This window comes from Triturus cristatus, chromosome 7 (assembly GCF_964204655.1).
Source record: "Triturus cristatus chromosome 7, aTriCri1.1, whole genome shotgun sequence".
Classification (NCBI taxonomy): Eukaryota; Metazoa; Chordata; class Amphibia; order Caudata; family Salamandridae; genus Triturus; species Triturus cristatus.
In genome coordinates, this window is record NC_140590.1 from 1,717,818,893 (window position 1) to 1,717,831,435 (window position 12,543).

Here is a 12,543-nt window from a genome sequence, read left to right on the forward strand (position 1 = left end):
GTAAGTGTTTTAATAGTTGGAACTGAATGCAATCTGAAAAGTTGAAACTCTTGCTCAAGATGGGCAGATCAATAATCAAAATTGTGAAGGATCTGGACTGTAAAAACAGATATGACCAGCAGCAGCTGCACACTATATGTATCAAACTAACATGAAGACTGGATCTTTGAGGGGGCAGTAAAAAGAAAGAAGGTGTGGGGAACAAAGTGGGGCGCTTTCCTGGCAAGATACTGCTAGCAATGAATATGTCCAATACAATTTATGGTGGTTACAGACAACCCAAAATTTGATCCATAATCCACTGATGAGACCCATTTCAGTCTTTGTGGTCCTTGAGACTTCTTTCCCACCAGCAAAACTCCACTGACTTTTGTTGATCTTTGAGTGCGCAATTAAGATTGAGATTTCTTGGTATAGGAAGTGCCTTTTATGAATGAGCAGTTGTTATATTGAAACACAATGGGAAGAAGAGACATAGGGTTAGTTTTCTAAATTCAAAGGTTTCTAGCCACTACCGGTGATATGTTATTGCTGTTTCTTGATGTTTTTACCCTAGGAGACAGTGAGGCATCAGAGGTGGTCTCTCTGAAGCTCCCGGAGAACATTCTTAAGGATTCAGAGCGAGCACATGTATCGGCCCTGGGTAGGAAAGACTATCCTTATCTTGACTTGCTTTTTTGCAGAGCGTTATGTTTATTGAATCACTTCCTGTCTTCTTCTATCATATCCTATATCCGTGTATTCCACCATTGTAAAAAGGCACGATTCAATATATTCTTCCATGGTTCATTGCAGGCATTATTAGTTTGTTGCAACACTTCCAACGTCAGAAATTCTCTTGGTGTTTCACTACATCCACATTGATTTTCTGGCCCACTTCCTGCATGCATCATTGCATCCCTTCATGTCTTAGTCGAGAATTTCCTGATACACTGATTTCTTTCCCCATCGCCTTGTTTCATGTCTCACTGCATCTCTACATGGCTCATTGCATCGGATAATGGTTCAGTGCCACCTTCCTTTCTTTCCTTTATGCCATTCTTCCCTTTTTCCTACCACTCTCCCTCTTCCCCTTTTGCCATTCGTTCCACTTTTGCTTCTTCCTTTTCCCTTCCTTACTCCCTTCTGTTTGCCTTTTTTTAATCCAACTCTTATTCCCTACTACCACACACACACTTCACTCTTCTCTTCACTGCCACATTTTTTCTCTTTCACACCCTTCTTCCCTCTTGATTGTTTCCTCTTTCACTCCCCTTCTCTATTTTTCCACTTTTTTCAGTTTTTTGCCCCTTTCTTCTTCATTTCATTCCCCATTTCCTCTCTGCTCTCTTCTGTTCATTCCTCTCAATCCCTTTCTTTATGATGCATGTGTTCCCTCCTTCTTTTATCAATACCCCTCATAGTACCACCCATGGTTTCCATTCCCCAATCTCATAAACATTGAAGTAAATTACATCATTACTGCCTTAGGTTTGTCCACTAAACCTTTGCATTGATGTTAATAACCGTGAGCTTGTGTTCGGTGCTGTTGTTTGTGTGTGTCCATTGTCATCACTGCACTGCCCTTATTCTGTATAGGTGACATCATGGGCACTGCCCTGCAGAACATCGACAAACTCCTGACCATGCCCTATGGCTGTGGCGAGCAGAACATGGTCAAGTTTGCCCCAAATATCTACATCATGCAGTACCTAACACGGACCAATCAAATGACACCGGGGATTAAACAAAAGGCAGAGGAGTACCTGAAGAGCGGTGAGTGCAGAATGGCTGAGATAAATGTCTCATTGCTTCCTGTAAAGGGCATCTCCTAGGGCTTGGGCATTATTTTGCTTCGGGTGGGCATCCTGGGTGAAGGTATTCCTGACCCTAGGCTGAGCAGGTGTGGAAGTGGTGCATGCAAGTCCTTAAAGAAAGGGACAGGCTGTTATTTAGGGAACCAATCCATGCATTCAATAAATGCAGTTGGTATTGGGTGTACACACTTTGTTGTGGGGACTACAGTTTGCCCAAAATGAAAAGGTCATTATTTGGGAAAGCAGATTAGTTTTGTCTGGAAATTTCAAGCTGCTTTTGGGAATAAAATGTTTGCTTATCCAGGGGTCTATGATACACTTATTTGTGTTATTATTCCTGCTAACTTGGGCACACTTTTTGCTGATACTTCTTCCTTGGTGCCGGACGGCAATGAATGCTTCCGCTGCTCTTTTATATTTTATATGGAGGCATTTCTTCATCTATATTGATAAATATCATCAGTGCTGCTGTCTGAAGCAAAAATCTGTAACATTGGTGTAGTCTTATGGCCATGCCTGCTGGCTGGCTGTAGTGTCACAGTAACCCCAGTTGAACGTCTAATGTCTGAGCTTGTGGGATCTGTCTAACCAGAGGGAGAGGAGAGCCTAAGCATAAAAGTCCTGATATCACTTGATTGTTGCATTCTAGGTTTCTGTCCTTTATTGATGACATTTTTGCAGGTTGTCCAGTTCCGGTCCACAAAGACTGGAGCAATATCTCTTTTTCAGAATATTTACCTAAGTTCACCTGATCTTCACCTTTTTTTCTGTGAAGGAGACCTTTCCCTTAAATCCTTATACATTTTGGGTTTTGAAGTACTGGGTAATTTAGTCCCAGCGGTGCAGGGGCACACACCCTATGACTTCTGGGTTCTCCCTGTTCCGGACCTACAGAAACACAGAGTCTTCTGGGTGAAGTCAAAGAACGTTTATTGGCTGCAGACCAATTACAGGTATCCTAGAAGTACAACAGCGTGTATGTTCTCAGGAGACTGCTGAAAAATCATAGAAACGAACTTCTCCTTAAGTACAGTTTTTCCTGCCTCAGGCATACATTCTTAGGTTTTATGATACGGCAAAATACAAGTGTACATTTCAAACGAAAGAGCAGAGTCATGATGACCATCCCACATTCCAGTTTAAGCCAGCCCACAATTATTTACCCAGCAAGGTTCAGATCCCATATTAGATATCGATAGGCCCCAATAAACTCGGGCAGCTCCTGGTGATAGAAACAAGTCATAAAGCAGGAACAGTCAGGTGTGAAAGAGATTAGCCGGGGGCTCGTGTAGAATGAAAGGGTTTTATGGTGTGTCAAGCCCTGATACTAATCACAGGTGGACGGAGGAAGGGGAGCTCGTGAGACCAGTTTGACCTGGGGCAGCAGAGCCAGCTGCCCATGTCACAGAGAAGTCAAAGGAAAGCACATGTACTGTGAGGCCCGTATTTTGCTTCATCATAGCCTATGTGAGGGCAATGACAAGATGGCCACCGCTTCCAAAATGGAACCCGCAAAGTGATGTAAAACAACGTGTACACAGTGCATTCATAGCCAGAGCGTTATATAAAGCACTTGTACATACCGCATTAACCATTTGCGGTTCGCTAATACCAGGATAGACAGGGGTAGGGCCCTGTTCCCTACGCGGTCCCAGAGATTAAAGTACGACAGTTTGTTATTTTCCCACAGTGGGATTAATTTATTCTTGCCCTAGATAGGAGTAAATCCCTGGCTGTCTCCAGGGCAGGGATGGGTTACAGAGAAGTAATTTTGTGACTACCCAAAAACTCTTAGGTTTGTTGGTTCTCCCAGGCTTTTCCAGGCACTCCCTCATTGCTGAATTATCCAATCATCGCCCATGGGAGGTGAGTTACCCATACATAATAATTTGCATCACTCATTACGTGTTAAATGACAACATTGATGACAGCACTCATTAAACTTAAAGAACAGTATTGTTCAAATTATTAATGAGTGCCGCTGCCCCCAGGTAATGTGTGAGGTAATAATCAGTACTTGATGGGGCACAATGTAAGTAAAGTAAATTAACTAAATTCCAACTGGCATACTTTAGTGTTTTTCCATATTTTTGAATGTTAATTCTTTTCTCATTTCAACATCTAACTATAACATCACAGGGAAGGGAGCATGAAGGTGGTGGTGGGAGGGAAGCAACAGGCAGCAGATGAGGGGAGGAACAGAAGGGGCAGAATAATAAAAGAACAATATTAAAAAAGTCAAAGAGGAGGCGGCACTGGACAGAGTGGGGAAGGAGGGAGTAATACAATGGGATTCAGAGGGCAAGTCAAAGAAAAAACAGCACACAAACGAGAGAGCAAATGAGGAGAGAGAGCAGCAGGAAGCACTCTGGGGCAGGGGTTGTGGGATTTGGTGGAGAAAAAGCAGAACATGATTGAGAGATCCCAGAAAAACATGCGCTCTCATGGAGAGCTCAAAGAAAAAGAAAGAAAAAGTTCCTTAAATGTGAGCTGTGAAAGGATGCAAGTCTGAGAATCAGAAAGATTGTTAAGAGGCTATGCTTTGGGAGGGAGAGCGTGGGTGCAAATTACCTTGCTATGGTGAATCAAGCAATTGCACCTGTAGTTCGGACCCATAGATGCAAACAGCTTTGTGAATTGGGCCCACTAAGTACTATTGGGCATCAGTTACACATTGGTTATCTTGAAAATTGGGCTTGAAGTCCGCTGTGTGGACAAAGGTGGAATGCCTCTGTTTTGTGGGTTTGCAACAGAACCTCATGTTGGTGGAATGTCACCACGATGATGCTGCTGGTGAGGTTTTCCGAGGCAGACGGTTAATCTGCATGGGCGAGATGCCGGGATGGTCGTGTGCTGTCTTTGGTGAATCAACCTACAGAATTACTTCGACTGACACTCGTCGCGTGCTGTTTATTCCCAAGATGCTTCAGAACATCTTGCCTTTTTTCTTTCCTTACATATTCCCTCAAACAGCTTTGAGGCCCTTACCCTCCAATGACTAGGGGTGTGATGTCACTTGCAGGAAGCAGAATAAATGTCCTTACAAAAATTTATATGAGAAATATGGCCTCTCACTTGATTTATTTTTCTGCAGGGTACCAGAGGCAGCTCAACTACAAGCACGATGATGGGTCCTACAGCGCCTTTGGCAAAAGCGATCAGGAGGGGAACACCTGGTACGTGTGTCTGTGCAACTGTATCCCTACCTGTAAATGTGATCCATGAAAGTGTATGGAGGGGGCCCTTTTTCAGAGATGTGTCCAGTTTTGTTCACAAATGGTCAGTATTTGTTGTGTCAGGAGTGGCTCCTGTTTCAATCACAACTTGTGATGGATGGATGGATGGGTGGATGGGTGGGAGATGAATAAATCAATGCAACTGCACATGAATCCAGTGAAAAAACAATGAGGTGAATGAAAATATGAATCTGGATAGATGGAAGAATGAATCCAAGTGGAAAATTGATGACTGAATTGGTGAGTAATTGTTTTAGGATGGATGAATGCATGTATCATTGAATACGTACAGGGACAAGGGGAGAAGAGTTGATAAATCTGTGTGTAAAGAGACCTAAATGAAAGAAGAGAATGGATAGGTGGGTGGATAGGAGTGTTAGCAAGTAATAGATGATAGGATGATGAAACATACACGTGTGGGAAAATGAATGCTTGAACGTTTGAGAATGAATGTATAAATAACGTGGATGCATAAAAGAATAAGAGCGCAAGGAATCACACATTAAAAGATTGGTGAATGAACAGAGAAGAGAAGAATAAAGCAGTAATTTTCAGGGACAGCAGTATTTTGAATATGACACAACGGCTAAGATGGCTGACTTCCTACACTAAGTGCACCAGGAAAGGCACAAACTTCTGAAACAGCCTCTAGCAAGGAGAGGGGGACAGGGGAAGAAGGGGAGGCTAGAGGAGTGATCCCAAATGTTGTGCTATACATACGCTGAATCTCACCTGGAAAGATATAAGTAACTCCTTACTGTTTACACTCACACACCCGGAAAGAGAGCCACATGGACAGGGTGGAGGCAGCCTAATACTGGACCCTGCATCTTTACCGTGACAGGAGCCAGTTCTTGAATATGAGATTCCGGCTTGTGGGATGGGGCACCGACTAGGATTCACGGTCCTTCTTCCTTCTATATGTAAATTAACAACAATGAGCTGTTTCACAGTACAGTGCACCTGCGATCTGATAGTCATCTCAACACACTCTAGACCTACTCCCTAAAGCCTTGGGTGTGAGGTAAGTGCTCGTTAAAGGTGGTAATCTGACAAACTATGTCTCCTAGTGCCCTGCAAGCTTCTCCAGACAGCTGGTTTGTGTACATCAATCCTCCTTAACATGGGAACAGGGTAACTCAGACACTAGACTCATCATGTCATGATAGCTCTGCTAAAATCCATATTAAGGAACCACTGTGGTATAACACACCATTTTATTTCAGGTCTTTGCCTCCTACCCTTTTCTCAGATCGTCACCTAGTATATCATTTCCTATATTCTACCTTCCCTTGCCTCCACATCCCCTTCCAGCTCATCGCTGTCTCATCCTTCTATTCTCTTTACCTCCTTTTCTCCCCTCTTGCCTGTTCTTTTGCAATCCTGTCCCAACATCTACAGGCTGCCCTTTCCCACCTGGCGGCATCATTTGCCTCATTTTTTTCCAATCTCCAGGATCATCGCTCTTGTTTCTTCCTGTTCCTTTTCATCTCTAAGACTTTTCCTTTCCTTCATCCCAATCCTTCCCCTGTCTTTCCGTCCAACTCTCTACAGCTACAACTGTTCCATCCTTCTCACCCTCTCATTCTCTGTCTCCTCAGGCTCACTGCTTTCGTCATGAAGTCCTTTGGTCAGGCCCAGGACTACATATACATTGACAAGGTATACATCCAGCAAGCCCTCCGCCATCTGAAGGAGCATCAAGTGGAGAGCGGCGGCTTCAACAGTTCTGGCAAACTCTTAAACAACGCTCTAAAGGTATGGATGCTTCACAAAATGGTGCCTTACCCCATCCAGGAACGTTGCCTTTCCTTGGGCTTTAATGTAGTAGCATGCCAAGTGGAAGTGAATAGCTCTAAGTTTGCTTGCAAGTACAAGATAAGACATTTCTTCATGTGCATTTTGAGGGTCTTGCAAGTCATTGAAGAGTTGTAGAGGAATGTGGATGAAGACCCAACTCCTTTACAAAGTCTAGGAGCTCTGAGGTGACTTGCATTATTTTTATTGATAGATGTTTATAAAGCACAACTGTCACCCAGCATGGTGTGCTGGCACTGAAGGAAAGGGGCTGTAGAATCACAATGTAGGTCAATTAAAGAGAGGAGCAGGAAAGTAGAGCTGTCAGAGATTTGAGGCAAGATCGACCAATCAAATGGATAGTGAGGGATAGAAAAAGGAAGAGAGTGCCAGTGTTTGGCCTCTAGAAACATGAACAATGACCCCTCAATTTGAGAATAACCTATTCTAGGTGAGATTAAAAAAAAGCAGAGGCAGACATGAGAGAGCAAGAAGGAGAATTATGCCGAAATTTGAACTGAAGATACCTGGGTCCTTGTTCGTGAAAGGCATGATGGCAAAACAAAGATAATTGAGTTTATGTATGTGCATTTTTGTATTTCTAAAGCATGAACCTAGCTGGCTAGTGATGATGCCCTGTACAGGGGACAAGGCCCAGGGAGGAAAGGTTGAAGGGGTGAGAATTGAGCCTATCTCAGATAGTTTTCTTGAAGAGGTGAGCTTCTAGTTTCTGCGTGAATTGTAGTAGGGTTGGTACTGTTTTAATTTAGTAGGGGGTGTGTCTCTGGGGCAAAGACTAGGAAATATCATTTTCTTTTCAATATACTGCAGGGTTTCTAGTGATGTTAAAACTCCTTGTTTGGTGTTAACCTACCAATTTTTTCAGTTTGTCAGCTAGGTAAACAGGGGTCTTGGAGTAGAATGACTTGTAGTGATGCCAGGCTTGCAGGGGAACCACTGTCTATACTTTAGAATCAGTGGCGGGCATTAAGGTCCAAAGTGGCTGGGGGGGGGGGTTAAATTAAAAATCTGAAAAAATCACTTACCTGATCTCGCTGCCATCTTTCCATCGCCGCGTCTCTCCCACGTCAAGTGAGTCTCTTCCGGGGACCTGGAAGCACCCAGACTCCCCACAGCCATCACAATGCTGCAATGCAGCTTTTTGATTGGTAAGCACCCAGGCTTCCCTGAGCCAATCATAATGCTGCAATGCAGCGTTGTGATTGTCTGAGTGCTGTGGTTCAGCCCTCAGCCAGGGAATGGGGGCCTGGGCATGTTCTCCATGCAGGCTGTAATGCAGAGGGGCGGTCAAACATTTATGTGCACTTTTTACAGAGTGCACAACCCCTCCTCCTCCCCGACGTCAGGGGAGCCAAGCAACCCCTACCCTGACCATACAAGAAATAAAATGATAATAACTCCAGTTATTATCATTGTACTTTTTAGTTTACACCCCTCAGTGAGCAGTGGGGCTACGCTCCTACGCCTTAGCAGAGGAGCCACCACTGTTTACAATGAGGGTAAAGTCGTCAGTCTGCTCCAACCCATTGATGAGCCATCCTACTGATTGAAGGATGTCTACCAGTGGAGCAATGGTGGTCTCTGGGATGCTGCTCAGCTGGGTGTTGCCTTCATCAACGTGGGAGAGGGCTAGGGCTTGAACTGTTTTTCTGAAGTCTTCACCTGGTGGAAAAAAATTGCACTTTTTTCAGGAAAGGGAGATGGGGGCTGCGAGGAAGAATAATGGACTGGACCCACTATCATCGATTGGAAGCGAACTTTCCTCCTTCATCTGCAGCATTCAAAGTAATATAAAGTTGACATGCAGTGCTACATAAAATATCTTAATAAAAAATATCCTGCCATCGGTTAGATATAGAAAAAGGTTAGGTGAAAGCAAACCATGAATATAGAATGGAATTAATACTATATTGCTACTGTTCAGCCAGACAGTAAAATTTAATAAATGGCAATTTGAAGAATCAAGAGAAACAAAAATATAGTGGGGCACAATCCTGTATCCAAAACATAGAAGCGAACGAAGAGAAACAAACAATCAGGCAAGGCACAAGGCTTGTTTTGAAATGTGAAAAGTTAGACAAGCGGGATAAAAAACACAACCATTACACATTACATAAAGATAGACTCATGTGTAAGGTGTCAAGCAAGTCAACGGCTTTTCGCTCCTTTTTAAAAGGATAATGAGATCATCATCAGGACAGATTTGGATGGATGCCTGAAGGACATACAACCTGTACAACAATACCTACAATACACTGGGTGTGTGTTAGGAAAATGCACGCTGCGCGAGGTCAGCAAAGAAATGTGAGGAAGCGAATTAGCCTCCGTTGCGGGTGATGGGGTAATTAACGTGGTTCTGGTGGTGTGCTTGAGGGGAAGGCGGAAGCGAATCCTCGGTTCCTGGATAAATTAACAGCAACGGCTCGATGACCGTGGCGAAATTATGGTGTCTGGGGTTTGCCCATTGAGCCACTGAGCACTGCGCAGACCAATTTCTCCTGGCTCGGGACCACATGCCTTAAGCACCGCTCATGACTCCCGATCATAGAATTCCGTGCCTCATCAAGCCATCGCGCCAGATTGATTACCTGCTCTCGCACAGGTTACCATCCTCCCCGGACACCCTCAGTCCTGCCACGGTCATCGAGCCGGTTCTGCCACTTTGCAAACACATTGATTGCCTGTTCTCGCACAGGTTCCCCTCAACCCCTGACACCACACAAATCTCAATGAGGTCCGAAGACAAGGGGAGCCCACACTTTCATTTTTGTGGCAACAGATCCCCTTCCATGCATTGACAATGCCTGTGGTGCATGCTAGACTTCCCGTAAATGCACCACCCAAGTGCACTGATGCATCTTCTCGTATTAACAATAATCTAAGAATACATTTCCCTCTTTAAAAAAATTATGTGAAAACACAATGATTTCGGGGCTACAAGATGGTTCATGTGGAAAGTCTAACTTTATCCCCATGATAAGTCCCTGCAGATTACTTTCAAAAGGACTCCTGATGCTTGTGACATTCAAGTGCAACTTGTAAGAGGCAGCAGGCTCCCCACACCTGCAACAGAAGCAGAAGATTGGCCAATCAGCTCTTGACAGGGCCCTCTGCATTAAACAAGAAGGCTGTGACTTCACCAGCACAGTGTATGGCATGCACACTCAGTGAATGTTGCTTGGAAGATGCCACGGTACACTGGACGTCAGCCCTTCCGTGCCACAGAAGGTTCTAACGCCATGGGCTGCATACAGCAGAGAAGTCTGTCAGCCCCCATTCGCTAGTCCATGTTGATTCACAGCTCAGGGTAAGACCTTCCAAGGACAGAAATGGAAGGAACGGAAGTGGAAGTGACTTCAGAGTTAAAAACCTCCCCACTATCCTCCAATAATAAACAGGAGCCACTGTAACACTGACATGCCTGTTGCATCCATTGCAATGCCTACTTATGCTGACACACAGCAACCTAATGCTAACAACTATAATACAAGTAATTGCAACATTGACATGTGTTGATAGATGTCATTGCAATGCTTGCATGAAACTGTCGATACATGCCAATATATGTTGATGGCATGCCTACATGCCTTTCATCTGTATGCGGAAGCACATACGTGCACGTTTTGTGGAGTAATATCCACCTATTGGCGAGTTAATTTGCTTTCTACAAACTTCCAGCACAACTCACCACAACATATTTTTTACTACATGGATGTATAACCGGATCTCGTCATCAACCACCTAATGTAAACATTACAAATTAAAACAGTTCTACTGCAGTCAGTCCCTTTCCTTTGTGAACCATTGCTAAACAGTACATTAGCCAATTCTGCCGCAGCTCTCCCGTATGAGCCATCACAGAACCGATCCTTACACATGGCCCTACTTTTCATTTAAATGTCCCTTGTTGACATGTGCCACCAGATCAGACGAAAAGGTCGGCAAGAGTGTCGTATAGGACAACATGCCACAGGCCCGGTGAGCCCCACGTCCAGGAGTAAATCAGTAAAATGTATTTACAGATTTTTAATTGTAAGCAAACCTGCTGTATTAAATAATAATGAGTCAGTTTACATGCTTTACATAAGATGTCAAGTTTTCTCTTTATTGATACTTAGACACAGGTTCTTATGGCACCTTCCAATAACCGCTGACAATTACATGCCTGTGTCGAAGCCATGTAAATACAAGTCAGGGCAAAACATTGTACCTGGCTGTAGGAAAGTGCCCCTTTTTGACATGGTCACACCCACATTTTGCCTGTTATTTGATGTGATTTCGACTGGAAGTACACTGTGTTCCTGCTAACCAGGTCCCTAGTGCCAGATCTCTTTCCCAAACTGTACAATTGTTTCCCCCAATTGGCAAAACCTTTAGCACCCTCGGCAAGTCCTAAGTAACTGGAACTAAAAAGAGCCTGGGGTACTAAAGAGGATCCCTAAGGGCTGCACCACAAATCGTGCCACCCTAAGAGACTGCTCACCAAACTCATGCAAGGCTGCCATTGCAGGCTACGTGTCTTGGCGCAGACAAAAGTGAAAACAGGACATGTCACACATCCCTGTGTGCATGTCCCCTCACACTGCATGGACTATTTGTAAGTCACCCCTACAGCAGACCTGACAACCATAAGACAGGATGCTTAATGTTACCTGTGAGAGCATACCTGCATGAGCAGATATGCCCCTGTCCCGGTCAGTTCTATTCCTGCGAGTGATCAGGGAGGCTATTCTAAACCATGTACTGGACACTGGTGAAAACGAGTTCTCCAGCTACATGATGGCTACACTGAAGATAGGGATGTTTGATTTCAAACATCTCATGTTGATGAACCCACACGGTTTCCAGTGTTGGATTTATCAATACATGCACCCACAGGGCACCTTAGAGGTGCACCCTGAAAACCTACCGGCCTCTGGTATGTTGGCTGACTGGTTTGTGTCAGCCTGCAATCCAAGACAAGTGTCTGACCTCCTAGGAGGAGAGCCTTTTGCTCTCAGGAGGTCAGGAACAAAGCTCGCCCGGGAAGAGCGTGTCACATCCCCTCCCACAGGATGACCTGCTGATTAGACTTCTTAGGCCGGCAAGATTCAAAGAGCTGTTGCCCGCGAAATATGAATCTGGCTTCCCTCACAGGAGAGGAAACTGACCTCCTTTGTCCAGAGCCCCTTTGGCACCTGGACAGACGGGAAAATGAGCCAGTCAGGTAGGCATGCCATCCCCAGGCTAGTACCACCCCTAAGGTGTCTAATCTGAGGTGGGCATGACTTTTCAGAAGTAGCCATCAGAAGTAGCCATCTTTGTGATGGCAAACATAGGAACTCTGGGACAGAGTTATGCTCACTTTCCACAGGAAGTGGTCATATAGGGGGCGTAGTGACCCGAAGGGTCAGTAGACCATTGGCTACTACCAAACACTCCCCTACCGCCCATAAAATCAGATTCTGATGGCCAAAAGAAGAAAGAGGACCAAAAAGTAGTGAAAAGCAAGAACTGTAGAAGAAGAAACTGACTTGGTGCCAACCCTGCCTGCTTGTCTGCTGTTCCTGATGATTGTGCCAAAGTTGTCTCACCCTGCAAGCTGCTGTGCCTCCAAAAACCTTGGAGGACTGTCAGCACTTCTGCCAAGACTTAGGAGCTCCCGTGGAGCAGCGGATCTGCTTCTCCATCACCCCAAGAGAACTGTGAGGACT

The 12,543-nt window shown here is 44.7% G+C and overlaps 1 protein-coding gene across 2 annotated transcripts in view; it reads left to right on the forward strand.

Annotated features, from left to right (window-relative positions):
- Nucleotides 1–12,543, forward strand: part of LOC146812872 (alpha-2-macroglobulin-like protein 1) — a 315,529-nt gene that overhangs the window by 269,154 nt on the left and 33,832 nt on the right. For both annotated transcript variants that reach the window (XM_085619945.1, XM_085619946.1), the window contains 4 exons: nt 557–643; nt 1,579–1,755; nt 4,891–4,972; nt 6,634–6,790. In XM_085619945.1, coding sequence (XP_085476071.1) covers nt 557–643; nt 1,579–1,755; nt 4,891–4,972; nt 6,634–6,790 — 503 coding nt within the window. The remainder of the gene's footprint in view (nt 1–556; nt 644–1,578; nt 1,756–4,890; nt 4,973–6,633; nt 6,791–12,543) is intronic.